Source organism: Fundulus heteroclitus, unplaced genomic scaffold, assembly GCF_011125445.2.
Source record: "Fundulus heteroclitus isolate FHET01 unplaced genomic scaffold, MU-UCD_Fhet_4.1 scaffold_48, whole genome shotgun sequence".
Classification (NCBI taxonomy): Eukaryota; Metazoa; Chordata; class Actinopteri; order Cyprinodontiformes; family Fundulidae; genus Fundulus; species Fundulus heteroclitus.
The window spans coordinates 2,193,507-2,218,455 of record NW_023396901.1 but is presented as its reverse complement, the minus strand read 5'-3'; the positions used below and the strand labels follow the sequence as shown (position 1 = coordinate 2,218,455).

General features: G+C 42.7%; 3 protein-coding genes across 4 annotated transcripts; 1 reads left to right on the top strand and 2 right to left on the bottom strand.

Annotated features, from left to right (window-relative positions):
• Positions 1–1,483: 1,483 nt before the first annotated feature.
• Positions 1,484–14,171, bottom strand: LOC105939884 (trichohyalin). Its single transcript, XM_036132176.1, has 11 exons — positions 13,852–14,171; positions 13,663–13,773; positions 8,685–11,549; positions 4,953–5,100; positions 4,679–4,784; positions 4,219–4,375; positions 4,073–4,141; positions 3,280–3,366; positions 3,040–3,148; positions 2,858–2,940; positions 1,484–1,878 (listed from the first exon to the last, which is right to left on the bottom strand). The coding sequence occupies exons 1-11, from the start codon at positions 13,909–13,911 to the stop codon at positions 1,822–1,824; spliced, it is 3,852 nt and encodes a 1,283-aa protein (XP_035988069.1). The 5' UTR covers positions 13,912–14,171; the 3' UTR covers positions 1,484–1,821.
• A 201-nt stretch (positions 14,172–14,372) lies between these two features.
• On the bottom strand, positions 14,373–19,496 carry LOC118560769 (myosin phosphatase Rho-interacting protein-like). Of its 2 annotated transcripts, none has more exons than XM_036132175.1 (7): positions 18,959–19,496; positions 18,556–18,619; positions 17,489–17,762; positions 17,232–17,337; positions 17,028–17,115; positions 15,890–15,999; positions 14,373–15,739 (listed from the first exon to the last, which is right to left on the bottom strand). In XM_036132175.1, exons 1-7 carry the CDS (start codon positions 18,976–18,978, stop codon positions 15,472–15,474), a joined length of 930 nt encoding a protein of 309 aa, XP_035988068.1. In that variant the 5' UTR covers positions 18,979–19,496; the 3' UTR covers positions 14,373–15,471. The 2 variants fall into 2 exon arrangements, with proteins under 2 accessions (XP_035988068.1, XP_035988067.1); XM_036132174.1 differs by having other exon boundaries at positions 17,028–17,118; positions 18,959–19,494.
• Positions 19,497–21,037: 1,541 nt separating this feature from the next.
• On the top strand, positions 21,038–23,965 carry natd1. The gene is made up of 3 exons (XM_012882300.3): positions 21,038–21,219; positions 22,928–23,046; positions 23,481–23,965. The coding sequence occupies exons 1-3, from the start codon at positions 21,129–21,131 to the stop codon at positions 23,595–23,597; spliced, it is 327 nt and encodes a 108-aa protein (XP_012737754.1). The 5' UTR covers positions 21,038–21,128; the 3' UTR covers positions 23,598–23,965.
• The last annotated feature ends 984 nt before the right edge of the window (positions 23,966–24,949 follow it).

Below are 24,949 nucleotides of genomic sequence, written 5' to 3'. Positions count from 1 at the left end.
AACTCTCAGGAATAGTTATGCAGCGGGAAGATTTCCCTCGTGTCTTTGGTGGCACTGAAACTTCAGACTGTTTCTCTGCAAATGCAACAGGAGTGCGACTGTGAGTGTCCGCTGCTGCCATTAGTTAAAATGCTGACCCATTCTTTTCGTTTTTCTAAATACAAACTATATTCTTCTTTTTTTGCCTTGAATCAGTCTTTGCAGCCCATTTTCCTTTTATTTTTCTGTGAGTTTTTTAAATAATCTACAGCATTTTCTAATTATTAACAATGTCCTGCGTCAGACTGGTGACCTGTCCAGGGTGTACCCCGCCTCTCGCCCAGTGAACGCTGGAGATAGGCACCAGCAACCCCCTTAACCCCATGAGGGAATAAGTGGGTCAGAAAATGGATGGATGGATAACAATGTTCTCCAATAAGATATTCAGCACACGCCATGAGTTATGTGGCAAATCTGTTGCCACACTGAAGCAGACATACAGAATTACTTAATAAAATCATGGCAAAAATATAGTATATTTTTCACTAGCACACAAATTCTTTAGGTTCTTTCTCAGTTATTCAGAAATGTATGCATTTTTTTAACAAATAGTAAAAGTAGAACATATGTGGCGTGTTGTTTTGTACATTTGAGGTTAGATTGAAATAATTTTAAAACCTAGCAGAGACCAAATCTTTTGCACATTAAAGGATCCATAAACAGACAGAGGGAGGGTTGGGGATTTTCTTTTCCAATGACTGTACTTCTTTAGATATGAGAAAACCAGACTTGTGCAACCTTGGGTTTTAAGCACTCTGATGCACAGATTCAAGTGTCTGAATTTCCTCTTGTTTTAAATGTAAGGCTTTCCACTTTGCACATCTCCAACACAGCCGATCTGCAAAGCTTCACTCTTATACTTCACTTATACTGCACTCTGTGTTCAGTGATTTTTAGATTGTTAATGTCATTTCTAACAATAAAGTTGTTAAATATTTCATACATAAAATAAGGAATATTTTAACAACAGGTTTTCTAAAATAACAATAACTCCGATTTATCTTTTTTAAGTAATGAATTAATCTCCATCTCTACAAGTATAACAAGCTGTAATATAGATCTAAATGTCTCCTATTACTTTTAGTACAACAGTCTTCAATGTCTATCAGGGATTTGCGCAGTGATAGCCAGTGTTTTGGAAACCAGCCAGTATTCAAATATAATGTTTTAGTTTTTAAAGTGGTCCAGTTCTTTATGAGGGCAGCCCGTTAAAAACCCTAGCAGTGTAAATTGAAACAAATTAGTCTGTTTTAAATCCAAAATTATAGGGTGGCTACATTAATGTTGATTGGTCAGATTTTGTTTTGTTTTATTATCATGATTTAAAATTGGTGATTAAATGACAGTTTATTCATTTAGTTTAATTTTTGCAGCTGGTTCAGATAGTGATGCAGCAAACGGATTTACAATGATGAGATTTTTGCTAATAACCCAAAACAACGGGTGCAATAAACCATTTTAATGAAAACATCAGCGGTAAGTCTACAATTTACAAAATCCATGTGAAATACTAGAACCTGTAACCCAACATACTGTAAATACAGCACAATTTTAACCTGACAGAGCTGGCGTTTGCCAGCAGTGCATCTTTAAATATAAAAAAAGACTGCTTCTTGCTCCCTCTAGCGGTCAAGCCTTCAAGTCATACTCCAAATGAACAAATCACAGTAAACGGAGGATCTTGAACATAATGTCCACTGAACAGCAACAAAAATGTCTCTTTATGCACAAAATCCCAGACATCGAGCAGGTTTCTCGTGGAGTCAGTTCACCTCCTGTTAATCAGGACGACTCAAACGACTTCATCCTTTCTTGGATAGAATGGCCGTCTTTTAGACTCTGGAAAATAGAAGAAGAAAGAAAATGAGTTAAAAAGAGAGCTGAAAGAGAGGGGATGCTTTAATTCATAACTGGCCCAGTTAATTTAAACTATTTAATTAAACCCTTTGCAACTAATAATCCAGAGTTTCTTTATAATACAGCTGCCAAGAGTCGTACTTCTCTTGATCTGTGCATTTCTTTAGCTCCTTGTAGGGATTCATGGCAAATAAAATGGCTTCTAACAATTAAAAGACAGCTCATGTTATACTTTTCAATTCTGGTAACTAGATAATCCCTCCCTCAATGTTAGTATAATTAAATGAAACATGATCTTGATCCAAATGTCTATATATAGTATAGTATAGTATAGTATAGTATAGTATAGTATAGTATAGTAATACTTGAATGTATAATCTTGTGAAACAATATTTCATAATGTTATTTTTTATTTATTTCCGGAAAAGACAGTGACTTGTTGCACAACATCAAAAACAAAAAACGCACTTTAGTAGATAGAATTAAAACTATATTTCATTTTATTTTAAAGACAACAAAGGTGTCGAATGGTCTCACATTTTACACAAAATCCTTCGAATACACCTTTGAATTCATGGTGGATTCTAGGATGGTTAGCTGGCTGGCTCCTGCATCACCAAACCACGACATTCAGTATAAGGCTCTAGTCCTGATATGTTTATGATGATGTCAAAAAAATATATTTTTCATGACTGGACAAATGGCAAGTAAATAAAAAGTTAGTGCGATCCTATAGCTGACCATTGCAATAACCTTAATTAATAAATAATTTGAACATCTACACCACTCTCTCTGTGTGCTTCCACATCATGGATGCTAAAATCAAACTGCCTGTGTGAGCACTAAAGAGCAGTGAAGGTCCATCCTAATGTCAGGATCTATTTTGAAAGTTTTTCAGAATGGAGTTAAATGTGGAAGAAAAAATAAATTAATTAAAGGGCAGAAATGTTGGTGCTGGTACCCTTGATCTGAATCCTCGTATCTGACGCAGAAAGGATGATTTCTCTTTCTTTCTGACAGCAGGGTTGTTCGTCACAGAATCGTCTAGAACCGAAGACGGAGCAGGAGAAAACGTTTTAATAGATAAAAAAAAACCTTACTCCGCATTTTTTCATAATAAAGTCAAAGCGAGCATTTTCTCACCAACATGGCGTCCGGCTGGCGTTTCTCTGCTTGGAGACCAGGTGGCAAACTTGGCTTCGTGGTTGTTAGGATGGAGTGCCTTCAGTTTATTCTCTGCATAAACTTTGTCCTAAAATACAAAGGGATGGTCACATTTTAATTGTTGGTTTTTCTATATTTAGTTTGTGTTTTATTTAGAACTCATAAAACAACTTCATTTAGTACAGCAGCAAAAACAAATCTTTTTTTTTTTTTTTTTACCATTCGAGCGATCTGTAAGTCCTCTCTGAGAGAGAGAACCTCCTGTCTGAGATGCTGCGTCTCCGCCTCCTTTGTCCTCAGAGTCATCTGAGAAAATGGGACTAATACATCAGTACCATGCAGTACGACACACACACACCTTAACCCCCGAGTCGTTCCAAATATGGTCATGTTACACCAAAAATGTAATGTGTTTTATTGGGATTTTATATAAGACATCAACACATCAAATGTATACACGAATGTATATGCACATATACGTGTAGGTACGTATGTATGTAGGCGTATAGATATATGTTTATATATATATATATAGACCACTATGAATATAAATAAGACATCATATGCCCATTCCTATTTCTTTTTGTATTTTTTGGTATTCCTTTTGATCCATTGTATATATGAAGATTCACTGTATATAACTGAATGCACCTTCCCTACTCTGCACCTTCTTGTATGAGCCGACGTGACGAGTGAATTTCTCCATTGTGAGATCAATAAAGACTATCTTATCTTATATTATCTTATCTTAACACAGACTAGCGCATGGTTGTGAAGTGGAAATGTGTGACGTGAATTTCTATTTATTTGAAACTCTGCAGAACCATGTGTTGCTGTAAATTTTAGCTGCAGGTCTTTTGGGGACCGGGCAGAGGTCAGAGACAGTTCCTGCGAGTTTTTTTGTTTCGTTCGGTTTTGCAATCTCAGTCTCAGTCAGAATGGATGGCGAGCATTTGTAAACACCTAGTTGGACCTGGATTTAGATCTTTGTCAACATTTCAGGGACACCTACTTCCACCTGGTAGAGGCTGTTGACCTGTGCTTGGTTTCCTGGAGGCTCAGACATTTCTTCTGGCTCTCTCTTAACAGGAGATGAAATACAACATTAAGTCTACGGACACGTAAAGAGTCTAGAGGCGAAAAAGACGACGCTTCCACCTGCTTCTCTTTGAGCTCCTGGTTTTCTTTCTGGTGCTGCATCGCCGACTCCCTCTCGCTCCGCAGCTCCTGGCTCAGCTGAGAGTTTTCCAGGCATTTCTGCGTGTGCTGATCCGACAACGCCTCCAGCTCCCTCTGCAATAATTGGATCTCCTTCCTGCGACGGAAAAAAAAAAAAAGCAGAGGCACGGAGGATGCTGGACAGTTAAGTGAGTTCTGCAGGAAATCGCATCAGCAAGTGGCAGTTATTTGATTGATGAAGCGCAGACAGAAAGTAGCAGAGCCATAATGAGTAGCTGTGGGAAAACAAGTTTTCACTGCTGAATAACAATAATGAAATGAAGAGAAACAGAGAATGACTTATTTGGATTTCTTCTTTGAAAAATATAACAGTAATGTTTTGCGTGGAGACGCAAAGGAAGAACATTTTGGATCCAAAAGAGCCAAAATGGTGACCTACTCATATTCCAGGTGGAGTCCAGTGATGTCGGCGCTCTCCCTCATCTGCTGAGTTTGTCTGCTTCTCTCCAGCTCCTTTTTATGGGCTCGCCGCATTGCGACGATGGCTGTGAAACGTAGAAATTCATCTTTATATATCTGCTCCTGGAAATACAGACTTGTGTTTTTTTTCCCTTTCGTGATTAAGCGCTCGCATTAAGCTTTCAAAAGCTGTTTACCCACTGAGCACGATTCCTCAAATGTCTCCGAGAAAGAGAAACAGGCACTGGACCTACCCGACATGGTAGCAGCTGTCTCCTCCTGCAGGAGCTGGTCCTTCTCCTTCAGGAGTTCAGCTACCTGCTTCTGATGCTCCTGCTGGAGGTCCTGTATCACCTTCCTGTGCATTTCCTCCATTGCAGAAAGGCCAAGATCGCATGAAGCCTGTTGGAAAGTGAAGAGACTCGTTTTTGCAGCAACAAACGTGATTTAAGCAGTCAGTGCTGTTATTGCTAAAATAGAAAATAAAATCAAACACAAACATGATAATTTTGTCGTCGTCAGGTCTGATACCTCAGAAGAAGAAGAAGCACCGTGAACTAAAACCCTCAGTTAGATCCGTACTGTGCAGGGCCGGCCCAAGGTTGTATAGGGCCTTAAGCAGAATTTGATTCTGGGCCCCACTTCCTGTTCGGCCATCGCCACCAGTAACGGAGGTTTAAATCAAATTTAATGGAATCTGGGAGATGTGGATACATTTAAATGGCTAAACTTTAAAAGCACTCGTGGAAAACTGGTTGTTATTAGCTGAGTTGCATTTGTGAACAAACCAAGCTAAAACACAAAGGAAAGATTGAACTTGTTGCATCGGATTGTAATTGTAATTAATTTTCCTTTAAATTAACATTTTTTGATCAACAATTTGTGTTAAAATTAATTATGTGTGTCCCCTGATGGTTTGTGATCACTATACATCAGCTTAGATTGTGTGTGCCTTGGGCCGGCTCTGCTTCTCTGCACAGCACCATGGTTTGTCTCCAGCTTTTCCTCTTACAATAAAAATGTATTCTGTTTTTAGCTTAAACAAGATGCCCTTTTCTAATTGTGCTATCAGAAGACTATGTTTACTTGTAGGCATTTTTTGCTCTCTTTGATTTCAGGATCATCCAAACTTTTCAAAATGTCCAACTTTCTTGCTTTAAAATGACAACTTCAGATTCATGAGCAACGGCTTCTCTCAGATAATTGCTAAAACCCGTCTGGCCTCAGTATTACAGGTCAGTGTCGGAACAATCCCGGGGATTTTTCTAACACCGACCCGTGACACTGACATTCAGGTGTGTGTGGAGGGAAAAAACTTTTGCATTTATGGAGCACTTTCTGACAATTAATCAATGCATCTGGCTGCTTCTTACTCTTCTTCTCCTGTAAGGACGTTTCTATACATTCTTTATGCATTTTAGTTTCAGTTGCTATAAAGTAGGCTATAAAATTATGTGATATTTGATATTCTGTTCTATCAAAATTAGTCTTTTGAACACAATGCCTTGCAAATCTTTTAATTCCTGTTAAGCCGTCCAACTTTGTATTAAGAGTTTGACAGCAAGTAGCACATTTATAGTATTCCAATTATTATTTTTTTTACAAATAAAAGTCTGAAACGTGTGGCTTGCCTTTGTATACCTCGCCCCACAAACACATTCTGACACCACTGAGTAAATCCTGTGCATCAAGCTTCCTTCAGAAGTCATATGTTTGGTAAAGAATTTCTGTTTTTGTGTAATTTATGTCAGGATTTAGGTTTTTGTTGTGTTTTAAATGGACTTTTCTGGACTAATTAGGTTCCACTCCCATCTACCACCAGCCACCAGTCATCGTCCAATCCGCTCCACCTGCTGCACTCATTGCTGCAAACTCTACATATACCTGCCTCATTCATCCACTCACTGCCAGACTGTCTCGTCTTGTCTCATGTCCACGGCCGCCGTGCCGCTACCAGTTCCTACGTGCTCAGCCCTCACTGACGTATGCTGCCAGTGTTTGTGTGCTGAACAACTCTGCCTTGTTTCCCTGTGAGTTCCAGCCCAGCTTGTTCTGCCTGTTCTGGTGGTTCCTCGGCCCGCGTCGCCTGTTCTTGTCAGCTCCTACCTTCATCACTGGTTCTGGTCTGATCCTGCCCGCTATTCCTGTCCTGGCTGGGTTATAATAATATATAATAATATAAAAGCAGATGTTCAGTGAAGGCTCTCAACGGTCTGCTGGAGAACATCAGTGAACAAATGCATCATGAAGCCCAAGGAAAACAGCAGAGAAGCGAGGGAGAGTTGTGGAGAGGTTTAAATCAGCCTTTGGTTATAAGACAATTTATAAAACAGGTTTTGAAGATCTCATGGTGCACTGTTAAAGCTACGATCTAAAAAAAAATGGACAAGGTACGGCACAACTGGAAACCACAGCCGCCCGATGTATCAAATTGCGATAGCTATCACAGTATCAATGTTTGCAATATTGTAAATTTTATATATATTATGTTCTAAGAGTATTGCATGCAAAGTGTACATGCCAATAACATATTTGGGCTATTGGATAGGTTTCATGGCCCTCGGTGCCCTTAATGAATATTCTCAGTGTCTGAGATGCTAAAACTCCAAAAGAGTGGTGGAAAGAAAAAGAAAAGAGTAAGTTAAATGTAGGTTAGTTGTAAAAAAAAAAAGAAATAAAATAAATTATTGCAGTATTCAGCAATGATTTTGGAATTACACATTTTCCGGATATTGTGTAGCCCTCTGCTACACAATGCTACCAGGATATGAGCCTTGACCTAAACTGACAGGTTGTTCAAGGATAGATTAGTAAGAGAAGTTGCCCATGATGACTGTGGAGGAGCTGCAGAGATTCACAGCTAAGGCAGGAGAATCTGTTGACAGGACGTCCAGAACTTGTGCACTCCACAAATCTGGATTTCATAGAAGACGTTAGCAAAATGAACACCCGTAAGAAGATTGACTCACAATTTGCCAGACGCCACACAAGAGAGAAAGAGACAGCAACCATGGAAAGACTGTCTCTGATCAGAGGAGACCCAAATAAAACTGTATGGTCTACATGCAAAACAGTCCATATGGTGGAAAACCCACACTGCACATCACCCTAAACAAATGAATGAACAAATCATGCTATGGGGATGTATTTCTTTATCAGGAGACTGGAGAGAAGGTTCTGGGTGTATTTTCAGGACAACAACCCTGAACATGAGTTTAGATGAAAGCATATCCATTTGTTAGGACGGCCCAGTCTAACGTATAAAGAACAGGTTTAAACAAAATTCCGGCTTTGCAAAGATGGTGAAGGCATGGCCAAAAAAGACTTATTTCAATAGTTTTACAAAATATTTACGCAGGGGTACTGAAAACAACTGCACGTCCTACTTTACGGACTTACATGAAAACATTTTTAAAACCATAGTCTTTCTCCCACTTCATAATTTCAGTGTGTGTCGGTTGTGTTAGTTCAACACACGAAATCGCTTTGTTGACCAAATGTGGAAGAGGTCAAGGGTGTGAATACTTCTGGAAGGGACTATACACTGCAAAAATGGATCTAAAAATAAGTAAAATTTTATTAAAGTTAGTGCATTTGTCCTTGATTTGAGCAGGTAAATAAGATTAGCTGCCAATGGAATGAGTACTTTAACCCCTAAAATAAGATAATTAGATATACTGCACTTGAAATAACATGATGGAGATGAGTTGTTCCTATTTTAAGTGCAAAAATCTTATTCCATTGGCAAATCATCTTATTTACCTGCACAAATACACTAATTTTAAGAACATTTTACTTATTTTTAGTTCCGTTTTTGCGGTGTAGACACACCACGTTTGGCAACCACCATTTGCACTCTGGTCACCCATTTAAAGACACCATGAACACGGTTCCACTTTCTAAGAAATTGCTTCAGATGTACCTGGAGCTCATCCATAAGCAACAGTGGAGAAGGTAACCATTGAACCAAAAAATGTATTTATTACCTGCAGCTTTTCCAGATCCTTCAGGTAAGCTTCCCTCATGGCGGCTCCATCAGCTTCTACGGCTTTGGCCTCCTTTGCGGCGGCCTGGTCAGGCAGAGAGGAGTCCCCGTCCGTTAAAGGAGGAACCGCCTCTGTACAGAATTTGTTCTGTCCCTCTTTAGAAACACACGATGTGGAGTAGTAGCCGTGCAACTGCTTCATCTCCTCCTCGTGGATCTGCTGCAGCTCCTTTATTTTCTCTTGAAACTCTGCCTCGAGTTGCTGGATCCGCTCCTTGTGATAATCCTCGACTTTCTGCATGTCTTCCAGGAGTCTTTGGTTCCCGCTCTCGACTGACATTATCTTCTGCTCCGCCTGCTCCAGCTCCTCCCTCAGGGCGCTGTTGTCCTCTTGAAGCTGGTTCAGGGCTTCGTTCAAAACCTCCCGCTCCTCCATGGCACGGCAGAGCTCCTGCTCCTTGCAGCGTTCTAGGGGAGTGCTTTGCTGAAACTGTTCTATGTCTAAATAAAGCCTGTCAGACAAATAAATCAACTTCACCTGCTCCTGGAAAAAAATCAGATCAGATGCAGAAACGTGGTCCCCGCTGTGGTTCATGCATTCCTGGACCTGTGTGTGGAGAGCAGGGAGCTCCTGGCACACCTGGCACAGGAATCTGGCCCTCTTCTGCAGCCGAGACATGATTTGCTCCGACAAACCTCTCTTCTCTCTCTTGCGCCCCTCCTCGAGTCTCTTCTTTGTGCTTTGTTTTGCCGCTTCGCCTGAATCCTTATCTTGCTCGTCGTAAGGAGACAACTCGGAGGGGCTGATCTCTGCCAGGCCTTCCCTTTGACCCGGACTGCTTCCTCCGGTCTCGCTCTGCTGCTGAAGTTTTAGAGCAGCGTAAACGAGCTCGGCTTCGGCACAGAACCGTCCAATCACGTTCTCCAGAAGCTGACCGCCGTCGCAACCGCCCCTCCCAGGCTCCATCCTTCCTTCGGCTCTTAGGCTCAGGATTTGGGCGATCACGCTTTGGTAACTATGGACCAAATCACCTTTGTCCTCTCTTCTGACCTCTGCGGACAGCTCGCAAATGCCATTTTGGTTCTGCAGGACAGACAGCATCTTCTCTACGACGAACAGCTCCTTGATCAAGTACTTCCCGACGTCCGGCACGCCGTGCGACGGATGGGTGCTGGTGAATTTGGAAGCGATGTCTCTCTCAGCTCCAGCTAGTTTCTCGTCGCTGAGGATCCTGCCCCCGTCTTTGCTCGCGTTGCGCGACTCCTGCTGGAGTCTCTCCGCGTCTCTCTCCCCCTGCTGAAGGCAGCCGGCGACCCCGGCCAGCTGGGCCTCGATGTCGGGGACGTCGACGGCGGCTGACTGGAGCCTCTCCCTGCAGGCTTGGACGACGTTCAGGGCCACCTGAAACCTGCCGACGAGCATCCTGCAGCGGGCCTCCGTCTCCTGGGCAAAGCGCTGGCTCTGCTTGGCCTGGCTGTGGAGCAGCAGGCTGAGGTGCTGGGCCACGGCCCGGCTCTGGGTCAGCTGGGAGCACAGGTGGGGGTCCTGGCAGCTGACGTGACCCTGCTGCTCCTCCAGTCGCTGAGTGATGTCTCTCAGTTTCTCCTCGGTGACGAAGAGCTTAGTTTCCAGCAGCTGGATCACGGACATGATTTTTTCGGGATCTTCTCCTGCAGCCGTGAGGCAGTGGGACGACGCGTCCACTGAGCGAGACCGGCTCCTCACGTGCTCCAGGGAGTCGCCGCTGTTCCCTTGGAAGACCTTCGCGAACGGAGAGCTCGAAGGCTCGAGAGTAGGTTGTGTGTCTTTGTCCCCCAGCTGAGGAGGAGGACAGGCGCGAAGTCTGGTCACTTGGTTCAATTTCACTTCTGTCTCCTCTAAGCTGTTACCCAAGACCTCCATCTTCAGCAGAACCTCACTCAGCTCCTGCTCCTTCCTGTCCAGCAGTCTCTCATAGCCCTCCCGTATGTCCTGTGCCTCCGTCTCCCTCTGCTGCACCTTGCCCAGTGCCACCTGCAGCTCCTCAGAGACCCTCTCGTATGCGTGCTCCAGGTTGTAGTAGTGGGTTTCTTCTGTTTTCAGCCGGTCCTGCAGCATGCCCGCCTCCCTGTCCGCCTCCGCCAGCTGGCTCTGCAGCTCCTGACAGCGATGGTCCAGCTGCTCCCGTTCCTCCTGCAGGCGCTGCACGGCTGAGACGGTGCGTGCCAACTCCTCCTGCAGTTGCTGCTGCGCCTCTTCGATCTGTCTGGTCCACGTCTTCGTCTTGGTCAGGCTCTCCAGCTGCTGCTCGGCCCTTTCCAGTTTGTCCCGCAGGTCCTGGGAGTGTTGCTCGGCCTGGGCCAGGCTGGCAGCCAGGCTCCTCCTTTCTCTCTCCTGACTCGCCTGGAGGAGCAACAGGTGCTTCTGCAGCCGGGCCTCTTTCTCCGCCTGGGCGTCCTCGTAGGCGCGGAGCTGAGCCGACATCTCCCGGAGGTGTTTCTGCAGCTGTTCGGCCTCCTGCTGGAGGCTCTGCTGGCTCTGCAGCTCCTGCTGCAGCTGGGCCACCTGGGACTCCGTCTCCCTCCTCTTTTCTTCACTGGCGTTCAGCTGGGCCTGCAGGGAGGCCGTGCGGTGCTCCCACTCCTTCTGCTGCGCCAGGAACCGCTGGCGATCCTGCTCCAGATGCATTTGAGCGAGCGCCGTGGCGTCCCCCGTAACCAGCAGCTGGGCCTGCTGGGCCAGGAGGTCGACTCTTCGCCGGAGCTCTGCCTCCCTGGCTTCCTCGTGACTCCTCTTCAGCTCGTCAATCTCCTTGCGGAGGTTGTGGTTTATCCTCTGGAGCTGCTGGAAAGTTAAGGCTTGCTCCGGTGACGAGATGGTGTCTTTCTGCAGAAAGTATCAGGAAAACGAAGATTCCCATCTCATAACTCTGAACTGTGACATAAGCCGCATTTACACTACACTTGTTAAACCGATCCATGCCGAGCTCGGTCTGAGCTTGGTTATGACGACCGTTTACATATCACACTAGCACGGTTCCTCGCCTCCTAGTGACGATCCGCGGTACTACTGCTCTCTAGGATTGAAGGAGGGACTCAAGCAAATCAAAATGGAGGTGTCCGTAACATTCAGGAAGTTATGCTTGGTTATAATTCTGATACTTTGTTGTTTGCAGGGAGTCAGGCGAAGAAGGCAACCTTTGGTGAATTTACCTTGGTAAATTTGCTATTGGGACTTGGATAAGACAAACGAACGTCTAATCAGGGCTTACAGACGCAGGAAACAATGACAGACGTTGAGGTTCATCACAATGCTAAACAGAATCGTCACTGAAAACCGTGTAAGGAAGCCGGGAAGGAAGCTAGTAATTTTATGAATGTCTGAAATCGCAAAATTAGTCAGCTGACTGTAAGGAGATGACGCGGTCTGCTTATGCGCTCTTTGTTATCTGAGAACTGAGCCAGGGAAAAACTGGGACCAGTCCACCCATCGAACTGGTCTAGATTTAGTCTGGTTGTGTCTGGTCCAGTTCAGTTTGCGTTCAATTTACACTCAAAAGTTATCTCAGTTAACGAGCTCGGACTGTTCTCTGCATGGTCAAAAAAGGTTAGTGTAAATGATGTTTTACTTGGGTTTTTACAAGCCCACAGCATCACTGATCCTCTATACCACAGGTGTCAAACTCAAGGCCCGCGGGCCAAATCCGGCCCGTCAAGGTAATTTATCTGGCCCTCAAGAGCCAAAAAAAAGCATATCATGTCATAAAGTAAAGGCATATATCCTTTTAAAGTGTATAAAGTGGCTAAAACTGTGCCTCCTGTAATGTAACTCACCCCAATATCAGCTTTTTTTGCAGATAAACTGTATAAACTGGGCCTAAGGGTGCTACTTTTATGTTACTGTGCATTTTTTATACCTCTATCTGAACTGGAATGAAATTATGAAATGAAAAGTATCGTCTATACACGTGCAACCGGCCCTTTTCATGACTTCATGACGCCAAAGTGGCCCCATATAGAAATGAGTTTGACACCTCTGCTCTATACAGCGACCCTCAAACTGGGGTCCCTGGACCCCTCTGGTTCCAAGAACCACAGGTTGTGTACCCGTGAAATGCATGTTGTCTGGCCTGAGGAGGCACTGCTGAGGATGCATCGGGGTTGAGCTAAGTGACACAATGGACAAATATTTAACTCTGTCCACTTCATTAAGTCAGGTAAAAGCCAAGTCAGCTAAAATTAGGAAGTATGACAGCAGTTACATCAAGTTTGGCTTTATCAAGAATGAGGATCTAATCTCCACCAAATCTCTAATATTAAGTGTATTTATATATATATTTAAAAACATACATAATTCCTAATGTATTTAGCAGTACAAAAGGCTGTTTAAAAATACGATCAGCATGAGGAATTTAAAGGGGTTCTTGGAAAAATGTTACTGCTGCTAAAGGGGTCCCTGGCCACGAAAACTTTGAGAAGCCCTGTTCTATCAGTGGGAATGATGTGTTTTATTTTGTTTTCCAAAAATGAATCTTTTGTTTCACTCCGGCTCCGCCTGGACTGTGAGTTTCTGAAAAGGCCCGTCTTAGCGTCATTGGGGCGAAGAGTTAAAGCCCCAGCAGAGTTTAGTTGGTCGACTCCACATGTTCACGCTTGTGATGGTGGTCCAGAACAGTTTTATTTTAATAGCAATCTAAAGGTTGCCAGCGCGCTGCTCACTGTGTGATGTGCAAATAATAAAGTATTAAATAATATTTTGAAGGAAGTGTTAGGGATGCAAATAATTGTACGAGCTTTGATTCTGCTAAAAATAATTATAATTTTTGCACCATTTTGCAAAGGTACTCAAATTGACAGATTTTCAAGGTACGCTTCTGCCACTGCAAAATAAAATATATACATTTTTTAAGCTGTTTTTTTTTTTTTTACACATCTTTACCAGGGATGTCCACAGATTTCTGGACTTTAAAGATGCGAATGTGTTGTACTTTTTATCTTACCTGTAAACAAAGAAGTTTCCCTGAATTAATCTCTCTCTCCTGTTGTAGCTTGTCCTGCAGATTTGTGTTTAGTTGCTGGATTCGTGACAGTTCTCTTTGCGTTTGTTGCAGCTGTGGAGAAACAGCAACAAGCCTATGAACAAAACTGCAGGTAAAAAGAACTACTTGGGGTTGCAGTTGTCATCTCACCTCTTTGACAAGTTGCCCAGTTTGCAGAGCGTCACGGTCCTTTGCACATGTGGGGCTCATCGGTGCCTGTTGCTCTTCCTTCTGGGGCTTAGCGTCACATTCCTGTGAACTCGGCCGCTCAGCTGCAGTCTCGCTATGTTCCCTTAAATCCTCGCCGTCTGACAGCACCACCGTGGAAGAAGAGCTGTCACTCTGGAACCCCTCTACCGATATGGATGCATCCGTCACACCTGGGGTAAAGGAACCAAATCACAAACAACAGACCTTGATGTTTACACGTCTTTTCTTCTCAGTTTAGGGAAAAATAAAATGGGGGTCATAATTATTTAATGGGGAGGGGGGGTCAAATTCCTAATGGGGCTTTGGAAACGAAATTCACTTAATGCCAGCATGGCTCTGTGCAAAACAAAAAGAAGTAAATACCTGACGTGATAATCTTAAATTAACTGTGATTAATTAAATTCTTTAAATTCAGTTCAGTGTATAGCCACCTGGCTACAGTCAGACCTACAGAATCAAAATCATTCAATTAAATAGAGGTTTTCTTAGGACATGAAATAGACTAAATGATCGGAAAAAGCAACACATCATTCCCCAATCTAATGACATTCAAAAACAGAAACAAAGTTATTGACACCAGTCTGTCTGAAAAAGCTTATAAAGCCCGTCCAGTGAACCACAGTGAGATCCAATATCCACAAATGCAGAACACATTGAACAGCGGTGGACCTCAGAAGTGGCCAACCAACCAAAAATACTCCTAAAGCTCATCAAAACTTCATCCAGGAGGTCGCAAAGGAATCCAGAACACCATCTCTAGAGCAATGCAGGCTTTACTTGCCTCAGTTAAGGTCACTGTTGAAGATTCAACAACAAGAAAGAGACTGAACAAACTACCAGTGATCCTGGCAGAAAACTGGACAACTAGCCAGAACCCTGAATTCTGCTCTCTACTGGAAACTCCTGAAGGAGAAAGCCAAGCCATAAGCTCAGGGACACTTAGGTTATGCAGCAAGTCAAGGACTCCAAACACACCAGCAAGTCGATCTCTAAAAAAAATAAGTTTTTGACAAGTCTATTAAAGGCCCACACTTGAAACTGAATGAGATGCCATGACAGGTCGTGGTCAAAGCTGTTAAAACCAGTAACGTTTTCACATGTAGGGCCAGGCTTTTGTTTTTTTAACGAATTAAATCATCCAATTTGAAATGCTTTTTGCATTATTGGGCGCGTATTTGTCTAATCCTAAAATTTATTTGACGACCTGCAACACTAAAGCGTGACATAAAAACAAAAATAGATGACACTTGCAAGGGAGCAAGCAGTTTTTAAAGCACTGTATGTGTAATTAATTAAGAAAAGAAGATGCAAATCAGGCATAGAAAGCCAAGAAAGCAACCAGGTCCTTTTAGCTGGTTGAGTCCAATAAAAGCTTTTCTCATGACTAACATTTTGCACAAGAAGTATCTCAAGATGGGGGAGGGGAAAAGTATGGAGCTCTCTGCAGACCATCCACACCTTAATGTTGCTAAACGTAAACATTATCAGTCAGTGTTCCTCCATTACAACCAGCATAGATCTCATACTTTTACTATTTTTTTTAAATCAAACATGCTAATATCATCTAATTTGGTGACATGACTCGCCGGTCTTAGTGGTCTCCACATGAAGGTGGCGCTGGGCTTCTTCTTCACGCTCCTCCTGCGGCTGTGGAGGACCTGCAGGTGTTGGAGCAGGCGGAGAAGAGGGCGAAACGGGGCGGCGAGGGGGCGACGAGTCCAAATCAGCCGGGCTTTGTGCTCCTTCTAATTGCTGTTCAGACGTCAGTTCTTGCTGCTGTCCGCGCCACTCGTCTTCCAGCTCGTCTTCTTTATTCTCTGCAAGGGAGCTGGGAGGAAGAATGGCACTCCTTTACACAAAGGGTTGAATGTTTACTCAAATTAGGGTTATTGTGCTTTGTAACGTACTTCACGGCACCCTAAAGAGAGACGAAATGGACATATCGTACTGGAAAGTTCGACAACAGCTATTGGTCTACCTTGTGTCGACTTGCTGAAAACTGGGCTGCACATTTTTAAAAACGGCCTGCACCCAGTTGCGTCTCATCCCGGCGGTCATTGCACACAGTGTGTACACCCCATCTTTGATCTGTGGAAGCAGAGATAGTTTTGCAGCATCTTGTCGTGATTGATCTAGGGCGCATCTCAAAGGTGTGCACACACCTCTTACAATGAAACAAACAAGCAAAACCGTTCAGATAAAAGGCATTTTAAAAAGTCCAGCAAACCAGTGCGTATCCTCTAGCAAAGTCTTCGCTGAAGCACCTTTTATTTTCCAGATTTGTCTTTTGTCAGGAGTCTATCAGCATCTCTTGTGAGAACGTCTCTTCTCACGCCACAGATTTTCTGTCAGATTTAATCCTGGACTCTGGCTAACACTAACTTTCTTCCCATGAAGTCCTTTCTGTCTTGATTTGGACATATGCTTGTCTCAAACTTTCTGGAGGATACCTGAAGGTTTCGGTATGAAACTACTTAGAGGTCTTTGGAGGAAATGTGACCCCCCAGCATGATGCTGCCACCGCCATGTTAGCCCTGTAGGTTTGGTTTCATCCGTCATTTACACATTCTGCCAAAAAGGTTTTGGGAGATTGTAGTCAGATCTGGATGTTTTCTTTGGATATATGTATTTTTGTTTAATTACTATCAATTTTTACCCTGCTCCGTAGTCCGGCAACACACAGAATAAATGAGAGAGAACACGACCGTTATCTGTTTGACATTCTTGCAGCTTCCTTCTTGTTTCTTACATCACTTTTGCTAGAAATTATCAGCTCTTGAAATGCAAACGCTGTATAAATAATTCAATGAAATACTCTTCACCAGCAAGATACCTTTTTAAAAATCAGCTTTTTTTGAACGGGGGCGTGTAAACTTTTGACAGCCACTGTTTGTCAGAGATCGGCAAGTTTTGAAATCCAAGGAATAATTTGAGATGCAATACCTTATTGAGTCTGGGTGGGGAAAAAAGACAACTTATCGAGTTTTAGAAACAAATTATGTCTATATTTTTGATCTTCTGCAAATTTGACTTCTGTTCTTGTTTACAAAACGTTATATTTTAATTAGAATAAACATTTTAAAACATGGTTGAAGACTTAAACATGTACAATGTACCTGCTTCTTTTCTTTGCTGGTTTGATGATGACATATAGCAGTGGAGACCACGGAGGAGGAGGAGGAGGACGGCTGCAGCTGAGTGGAGCTGCTGTGCGACGTTAAGAATAGCAGAAATGTTTAGATCAGCAACACACAAATAAGACACTTTTCAGAAGGAAAAAAGACCAGAAATTTAAAGTAGACAAAAACTTTAAATGCAACCTTATTCTCTCCACAGATGACGACAGCCTGCCAGAATCCAGTGTTTTCCTCCCACTAGCTTGTCCTTTTCTGACTTTTGAACTTGCATCGGTATTATGTGTATCTTCTATAGAACCAGAAAGTAAATATCAAAGCAGCTCAAATAGATTTTGTTTTTTTAAATCCTTAAAGTGATTATCATGCTTGCATAGCGGATCTTGAGACAAATATTCAAGACAGTTCAAATGAACTTCAAAATGAGCAAACAGAGCGATTACCGGCGGATCTTTCATCAAGTCTGCTGAGTGAGCGGCTGCTTCTCATGAACGGAGCGGCAGGGAAGGAAGAGGCTTGCAGGGAGGAGAAGCTCCGGCTGCTCCTCAGGCGCAGTGCTGGCTTTGCTGGCTGCGATGATGGTCTGGTACCCTGGTACCCTCGGTTACCAACGGCTTTACTCCCAGCTGCTGTCGACTCGCTTCCTTTGATGCTTCTCCCGCTGGTTTTAGGAGCGCCGCTGGAGCTCTGCTTACCTCCAACACACACTCTGATCTCCTTTAAGAGAGAGGTGGGGGAAAAAACACAGAGTTTACTCACAAAAAATGTGTGCGATGTATCAGTAGCATCCTCAGTTGAGATATCAAACACCACAAGCTTATCCCCAGCCCGGCTTGGGTTTTTTGACACATGCAATCCAATAAACCTCGGGGAGAGGCTTTTAATCCTGACAAGAGGTCTTAATTTACTTAAGTACCATCTGACCCACACAACTGAGGCCACAGACGGAAACAGACACAGACACACACACACACTTTAGACTTAATCACACTTGATCATCTCCATGCCACCACGTATAGACCGTCTACCACAGTGTCCGCAGATGCAACCTCAACAACTTGCCGAGGCAATGAATCTGCGCCTGGAGCCAAAGGCAGGGAGAAATCAATGGGAAGAAGGCTGAGGAGGCCTGACTTAGCGGTTTGTGCAGACTGTAAATACACCGAGCTGATCTTCAGCCATTTACGGCGGCATAAATCTGACAAAACACATGCGGATCTCACATTATAAATCTGGAGCAATCAAGACTCATATTAAAGAGAACTTTTAAAATCCCCATAGTGCAACATTAATGCTAGAACATTGTTCCTGGCATAAAGTTTTAAATGGATTGCTGCATATATTAGAGATTCATATGGATAAATACAATGTATTCCCAATTGCTGGATGACTTATTTGTCTACAGAGTACAGATACAGTCCTAGTCTGAATAGATCTTTGCTTAAAAGCCGTTTAGTGTTTGTATAGATCTACTTCAACACCATCCTGATATTTACATGTTAATACTTACATTTTCTCTGTCCTTCCTCACAGGTTTGTTGTTTTTTGTGCTTACCACCAGTGCCTCGTTACACCTGTTATGGAAACACACTGCAGGTAAATCTCACGTCTGCAAAAGGTCTGTGTAACGTTGCTTTTTCTGAATCATCTGGGAAGTGTTTGAATTAACTTTGAGAAAAGCATATCTCTCTTTGCAGTCCGAGAGGTCCGAACCACAAAACAAAAAAAAAGCTCCTTGTGTGTAACCGGAAATATTCCTGCAACTAGTACAAGTTCTGACCAGATTTTTTGCTAAATTAAATTAAATATATTAACAGCAACGCAAGTTCTGCCTTAAAACATTTATACAAATGTGCAATATCTACTGGATTTACGTTATATAATGGATTGTTTCTTAATGCCTGCTGACTTACCTCTGCTTTTTGGATGCCATCTTTGCCTACAAAAACTAAGACGAAGCTAATGAAAGCGTTTTTGTTCATATGGTTATCCAGTGCAAAAAAAAGATCAGCCTGTCTGGCAGAAACCAGGGAATAAATCACAGACAGGTGAACACGACGACTCCCAAAGAAACCCACCCACACGTAATCCTTCACAGACTTGACACACTCCATTAGAGTTTGGTGGGATTAGTCCAACAGCTCGACGGGATTACCATGCTGTGATGTTAGAGAACGTGATGCACCAACCAAAGTTCTCCAAGTCTATCAGATTGTGAATACATCTTTCGTCCACAGAACTTCCCCAGGCCATTGCACAGATTGTCAGATTTGAGTTGGCTCTGATTAGGGCATTTTAAAACTTTGATTTTCCTCACAAGAAGTCATTCCTTTTCTGATTTGGATATTAGGAGAGTAAATCATCAACTTGATCATGACACGATGTAATATCGACCTGTTTGGATGACTATACCATATTTGCCACTATCACAAAGTCAGTTACTATATGATTTAGATCAAATTCAATTCACAAGTCTGTGAACGATATGATGCAGTATCATTTGGCCATCTAACACTATGGTTTACATTAACTCCAAAACTGATTTGAACATTTTATTTCTGAGCTTTTACAGTTGATGATGATAAACTTTATTGTCCCAAAGGAAATTTGTCTTGGGTACAGACTCTGGCTGCTACGTAGTCCAAACTAGGTGTCACACTTCATTCACACATAAAAACACTACTATAGAAATTCCATTATAAGAAAAATAAATACATAAAGAAGCATTAACATTACATTCACAATAATATTTTATTTTTTATAAAAACCCTTCTTTAAAAAATCTGTTATAAGACATAATGAATACATTAAAAAAGCATATCAGTTTAGTTTAAAATTTTGGATACCATTGCCTATTCCACTATTTACTGTTTGATTCTGTTTATTACTTTAATGGAAAGCGGAATAAATGAGTTCTTATAGCGGTTCAGTCAACAGGCGGGGACTCTAAGACGTCGACCTGAAGGAAGAAACTGATACTCTGAATAAATAATATGAGTGTGGTCTGAGATGATGTTCTGGGCTTGTCTGGTTATTGTTTCATTGAAGATGGTCTGAAGTGAGGGGTGCTGCTTGACTCACATCAACTTTATAGCTCTTTGAGTCAGGCAAGTAAGTTTGGCCTTCATTTCATTTTGATTTATAAACTTAATTCCATTGAGACCTGCTGTTTTTGTGGTCCGATAGATACAACATCATTTACTCAATGTTTAAGTGAAATACAATATGGGGAGATTTTCTTTCCACTGTCGCTTCTCCAGGAGTGAATGCTGCTTGTCGGGACTTTGATGCAATCAACTGGTTCCCTTATATAGGACATTTTTGACCAATCTGTATAATCTGATTGAATTTGACTTTGTAAAGTGCCTCGAGATGAAGGCTCGAAGGCTAAGGAACCAAGGAACTGCCAGGCACTGCAGGAGGCCTAGAGGAAGACCGAAGAGGAGATTTATGAATGGAGTTAAAGAGGACATGGAGATAGTTGGTGTGAGAGAAGAAGATGCAGAAGATAGGGTTGGATCAGACATATCCAGCTCCAGTCCTTGAAGGCTGGTCTCCTGCGTGTTTAAGATCCCTCCCTGCTCCAGCAAATTTGATTCAAATGAATGATTTACCATCGCAGTCTGTCATCAAGGCCTGCAGAGGCAAGCGCTCATTAAGTTAATCTGGGTTGAACCAGGTCAACATCTAAAACATGCAGGACTACGACACCAGCCCTTGAGGACTGACTTTGGACATCGGCAAGTTAGATGGGGGCAGATGACTCGCTTTTCCCCTGAAAGGCAAAAACCAAAAAAAGTATAAATTTTTGTTTGTCCGCACTTTATTAAACCTTATAACGACGCTTTGGTGAACAGAGCCAAAAAGTTTGGATCATCCTCCGAAGTCCCACCGCCGCGTTCTCCGCTGTGTGACATCTCGGCACCTGATTGGCTGATCATCACGGGACCTCACAGCTGATTCGGTGGGATGGAGTGTTTTCCTCTACCTCGATCATCATCACCACCACCATCATCATCGTGTGTGTCCCGTAGCCATTTCTGGTTAGCAGAGGAAGCCCAGCAGGCCAGGAGCTCTGCTAAAATGGCACAGGCCAATGCGTTTGAAGCCAGCAGCTCCCAGATCCAGGTGGAACACGACAGAAAGCGGCGGCAGTTCGTCATACGGCTGAACGGTAGGCGCTTACCTGGAAACAGCTGGCGCAGGCTGCTAGCTTGCTAGCGTTAGCTTCCTGCTCTGCTAACATTGTTGTCGCCCCCCCTCTCTCTCCCTCTGTGAAGGACTCCCAGCTGCCATTTCAGGCACAGCTGCCTTGTTTCACCTCAGTGGGGAAGACGTCTAAGCCATGACACGGAAAGCTGCTGCTTTTAGAAAATAAACTTTGAACAATACAGCCTCAGTCAGTAACTGCAGTCAGACTGGTTTATTTTTAACACCCGAGGCTGTTTAACTCTCCTCTGTACCAATGCGGTACAAAGTGTGGGAAATATCGGCTTTATTTTATTTTTTACCCCCATTTTTTAAGGTTTTAAACTAACTGTCTTTGCGTTTGGGTGTAAGTGACGTGTTTTATGTATCCTGGTGTGTACATGCGTGCTGCTCACTTTCATTTAGTGCGTGCTTGGCGTGTGGAGCTATGTGAGGAGCTCTCACACCATTGTTTCCATCGTGGTGAATGGTGATCTTCAGCCCTTTCTCTTTGTTCAGCAGCAGCTAGACTGTTTTTCAGGAACCCTATAATAATACTCGGTTAGGATCTATTTTTAAAGGGGGCATATCATGCTTTTAAATTATTCTTTTTCACATTGAAAGCATATATTGGTCTATATAAAGTGGAACTGCAATGCTTTGGTCTAAATTCCTCCTGAATTTACCCCCATGTTACCCCTTTTTTTTACCCCTGTTCTGAGGGGTGTCTGGGAGCAGCTCGTTTTGGTGCTGTCTCTTTAAATGCAAAGGAGGTACGTCAAACCCCGCCCCCCTCCAGGTCGCAGAATTCCACTTCACCCCATCCAGCCATTTTTGTAGTTTGTGGGGGGACGGTGTAATGAACAACCGATGGCTCATCCACTTGTAGTTTCTCCATCCTTCGGCTTGGACTACAAAATTGCATTGAGAAATAAAAATGGCGTACTCGCAAGACTGGCAAGCTGGAAGTCCGTGGCTTTGTTTAGCAGTTCCACAGCAAATACCGTGACATAATTGTTAAAAAAAAAACGTAATAGAAAACTGAACTGCTAGAAAAATATGAACATAAAGAAATCTATGCCGCACCTGGAAAGGCTACATTAAACTTTTCTGCACTCCTAGAGCCTCCCAAGTACACAACAAAATGTGTTTATGGGGTAAAAAAGTGGATTTTGCATGATATGTCTCCTTTAAATATGCGCCATATGGGCAGTTGCTTTTATTTGTGTGTAGTCAAGAGTAGGGCTGTGTTAAAAAAAATAGATTTTCCAATTATGAACCGATTCTCATATTAATACCAAAAGACTGATTCATAAAACCAAAGATTGATTTAATAATAATAATAATACTTTTCCACTGTGAACTTAGACGTATGAGTTGGCATTTCCGGCTAACATTTCATTCCAGGAGGTGAATTTTTGATGTCATCTTTTTAATAATGCACCTTTGGTTTAATAAAGTATTTTTTAATTGAACTTAATAGAAATAGCAGCTGTAGATGTCTCTGGTGTCCTCTGTTTTCTACCCTGGATCTGTTTGGGTATTCTGCCCCACAGCATGTCTGTGAAAGCTTACAGCCGCCATTAACTATCGTTACTTTATTGATCTGCTGTTGAATGTCACATATGTTGATTTGCTTGGGTGTAGGCCTCAAAGCAATCACCACGCTAACGTGTGTGTGTGTGTGTTCTCAGGATCCCACGATCGAGCGGTCCTCCTGTACGAATACGTCGGGAAGAAGACGGTGGATCTGCAACACACAGAGGTTCCAGATGCTTACAGGGGGAGAGGAATTGCCAAACACCTGGCCAAGGTTAAAACTGCAGCTTTCGTTACTTTCGCGTTCGGTAGAGTTTGTTGGGGTTCGCAACCAAAAGTCTTTCCAGACAAACAAATGCATCTTTCATGTAAGCAACAGGAAATTCTAGGAAAAGCCACTTGGTTCATAGTTAAAATCTGGCTGTATTTCAAAAAGTAACTGATGTCATTGCCACCAACATGCTTCCCTGGGCTTTAATGCGAAGCAGACCCACAGCATGACACATCCTCCTCCGTACTTAGCATTTCCCTCATATTCATCTTTTGTTTCACGCCAGGACCTTCCACATTGCTTTTTGTCGACTCAAGCCCAAGCTCAGTCTTACCTCACCCGTTTCGGTTTAAGTCCTTATAGAGTTTAGCAAGCTCAACCTGTTTATGTTTGTGATAGCAGTATATTAAAATGAGCTTATCGTTGTTTAATTCCAGGCAGCCATGGATTTTGTGGTGGAGGAGGACCTGAAAGCTCATTTGACGTGCTGGTACATCCAGAAATACGTCAAGGAGAACCCTCAGCCGAAGTACTTTGAACACATCTACCAGTGACCTCACATGGGACCGAGAAGGACTGAGAGACAGCGACTGTGCGGCAAAATGTTCTGGGTGGGAGGTTTCCAGGACGCGACACAAACAAACCTCCCCAAGCCTCGTTAAAGCGCAGAAAACGAGCGAACGCCGATTATCTCAAACCACCGCGTCAGGTCGGGTGGACGTGGACCGCTGAAGCAAATCACGCCGTACCAGACTGGCAGAGACGAAGCGGCCCGAACAGTGAGGGCTGCGACCTCCGGGACGTCCTCCTCGCCGCTGACGTGAAGCATTCGCTGATTGCAGCACGTCGCCGTCCTCCTTTTGGACTCGCTCGATCGGGAGATACAGGATCAGACCGATTTTTGTGTCTTTTTTTTTTTTTTAGTATTCAGATGAGAAGCAATTGTCGCACTTGCATTCCTAACATTTTTCTAGATCATTTTACTTTTGATATCTGCCAATATTACTCCTTTTTACTCTTAAAACAGTCGAGTATTGCTGAGTGCTGCTGCTGGGGATGGAAAAAAAAAGGTATCGTTAAAACTGGTTTATTTTAGATAATCAAAACGATTGCATTAGTGGTCAAAATATTAGTGATTTTAAATTACTTTATTTCCCTTTCTCCTTTTTTTTTTTTTTTTTTTTGCCAAACACGTTTTTTTTTTTTGATGATTCATCAATAGGGTCAAAGGTGTGGTGATTTATAAATAAACCCCAAGTTAGAGACTCTGATATCAGGACAATTTAACACTTCAGTGGGAGTATCAATAATCACTTAGGCTCAAACCAGCAGCAGTAACAGCACTACTAGAGTCAGGGCATTTTTTATTCCTTAAAGTGTGTTAATCCTTACTCTCTGATTCAGAAAAAAATAGTTTTCTCTTCTCACACCGCATGGAAATAAACTGACGAATCGGGGATTTTGCTGTAGACAATCAGTGTTGAGCGGACCTCATATATATACCTCAGGCTAACTCAACACACTCCGACACACTTTCTACTGATAACTGCAATAAAAAAAAAACTCCCTTTTGTATAACTTTTATTTGGGTGGCATAAGGCTATGAATTGGCCAAGGCAATATTTTGTTTTTCTTTTGTATGTAGGTGTTTCTGGTAATATTTATCTTCTGTTAAATGAGAGCTATGGTGGTTCAGTCTAACAGATGGGTCCCGATGTTCTTGTTCTGCTGTTTTATACTTGATATTGTTTCCTCTCTACTTGTTCTGAATAAATAACTCGTCACAAGTCGGTGTGCGTATTTGTTAAAAACCGGGCATTTAAGAATTTATGAAGTGCTGTTATTAGTAAAAATTCTACAAGTTTGCCATGTAATTTTATTCAGACATCTTTATTCTGATACGCCC

Bases quoted from the DNA above. Each gene is read 5' to 3' on its own strand.
- LOC118560769 (XM_036132174.1), bottom strand. From the start codon at position 18,978: ATGGCATCCAAAAAGCAGAG. The intron at 18,620-18,958 runs GTAAGTCAGCAG...TTTCCATAACAG, and splicing joins ATGGCATCCAAAAAGCAGAG to GTGTAACGAGGCACTGGTGG. The intron at 17,763-18,555 runs GTAAGTATTAAC...TCTCTCTTAAAG, and splicing joins TGAGGAAGGACAGAGAAAAT to GAGATCAGAGTGTGTGTTGG.
- natd1 (XM_012882300.3), top strand. From the start codon at position 21,129: ATGGCACAGGCCAATGCGTTTGAAGCCAGCAGCTCCCAGATCCAGGTG. The intron at 21,220-22,927 runs GTAGGCGCTTAC...GTGTGTTCTCAG, and splicing joins GTTCGTCATACGGCTGAACG to GATCCCACGATCGAGCGGTC. The intron at 23,047-23,480 runs GTTAAAACTGCA...GTTTAATTCCAG, and splicing joins TTGCCAAACACCTGGCCAAG to GCAGCCATGGATTTTGTGGT.
- LOC105939884 (XM_036132176.1), bottom strand. From the start codon at position 13,911: ATGAGCCCCACATGTGCAAAGGACCGTGACGCTCTGCAAACTGGGCAA. The intron at 5,101-8,684 runs GTAATAAATACA...ACTTTCCAACAG, and splicing joins AGGATCTGGAAAAGCTGCAG to GCTTCATGCGATCTTGGCCT. The intron at 4,142-4,218 runs GTGGAAGCGTCG...TCTCCTGTTAAG, and splicing joins AGGAGCTCAAAGAGAAGCAG to AGAGAGCCAGAAGAAATGTC.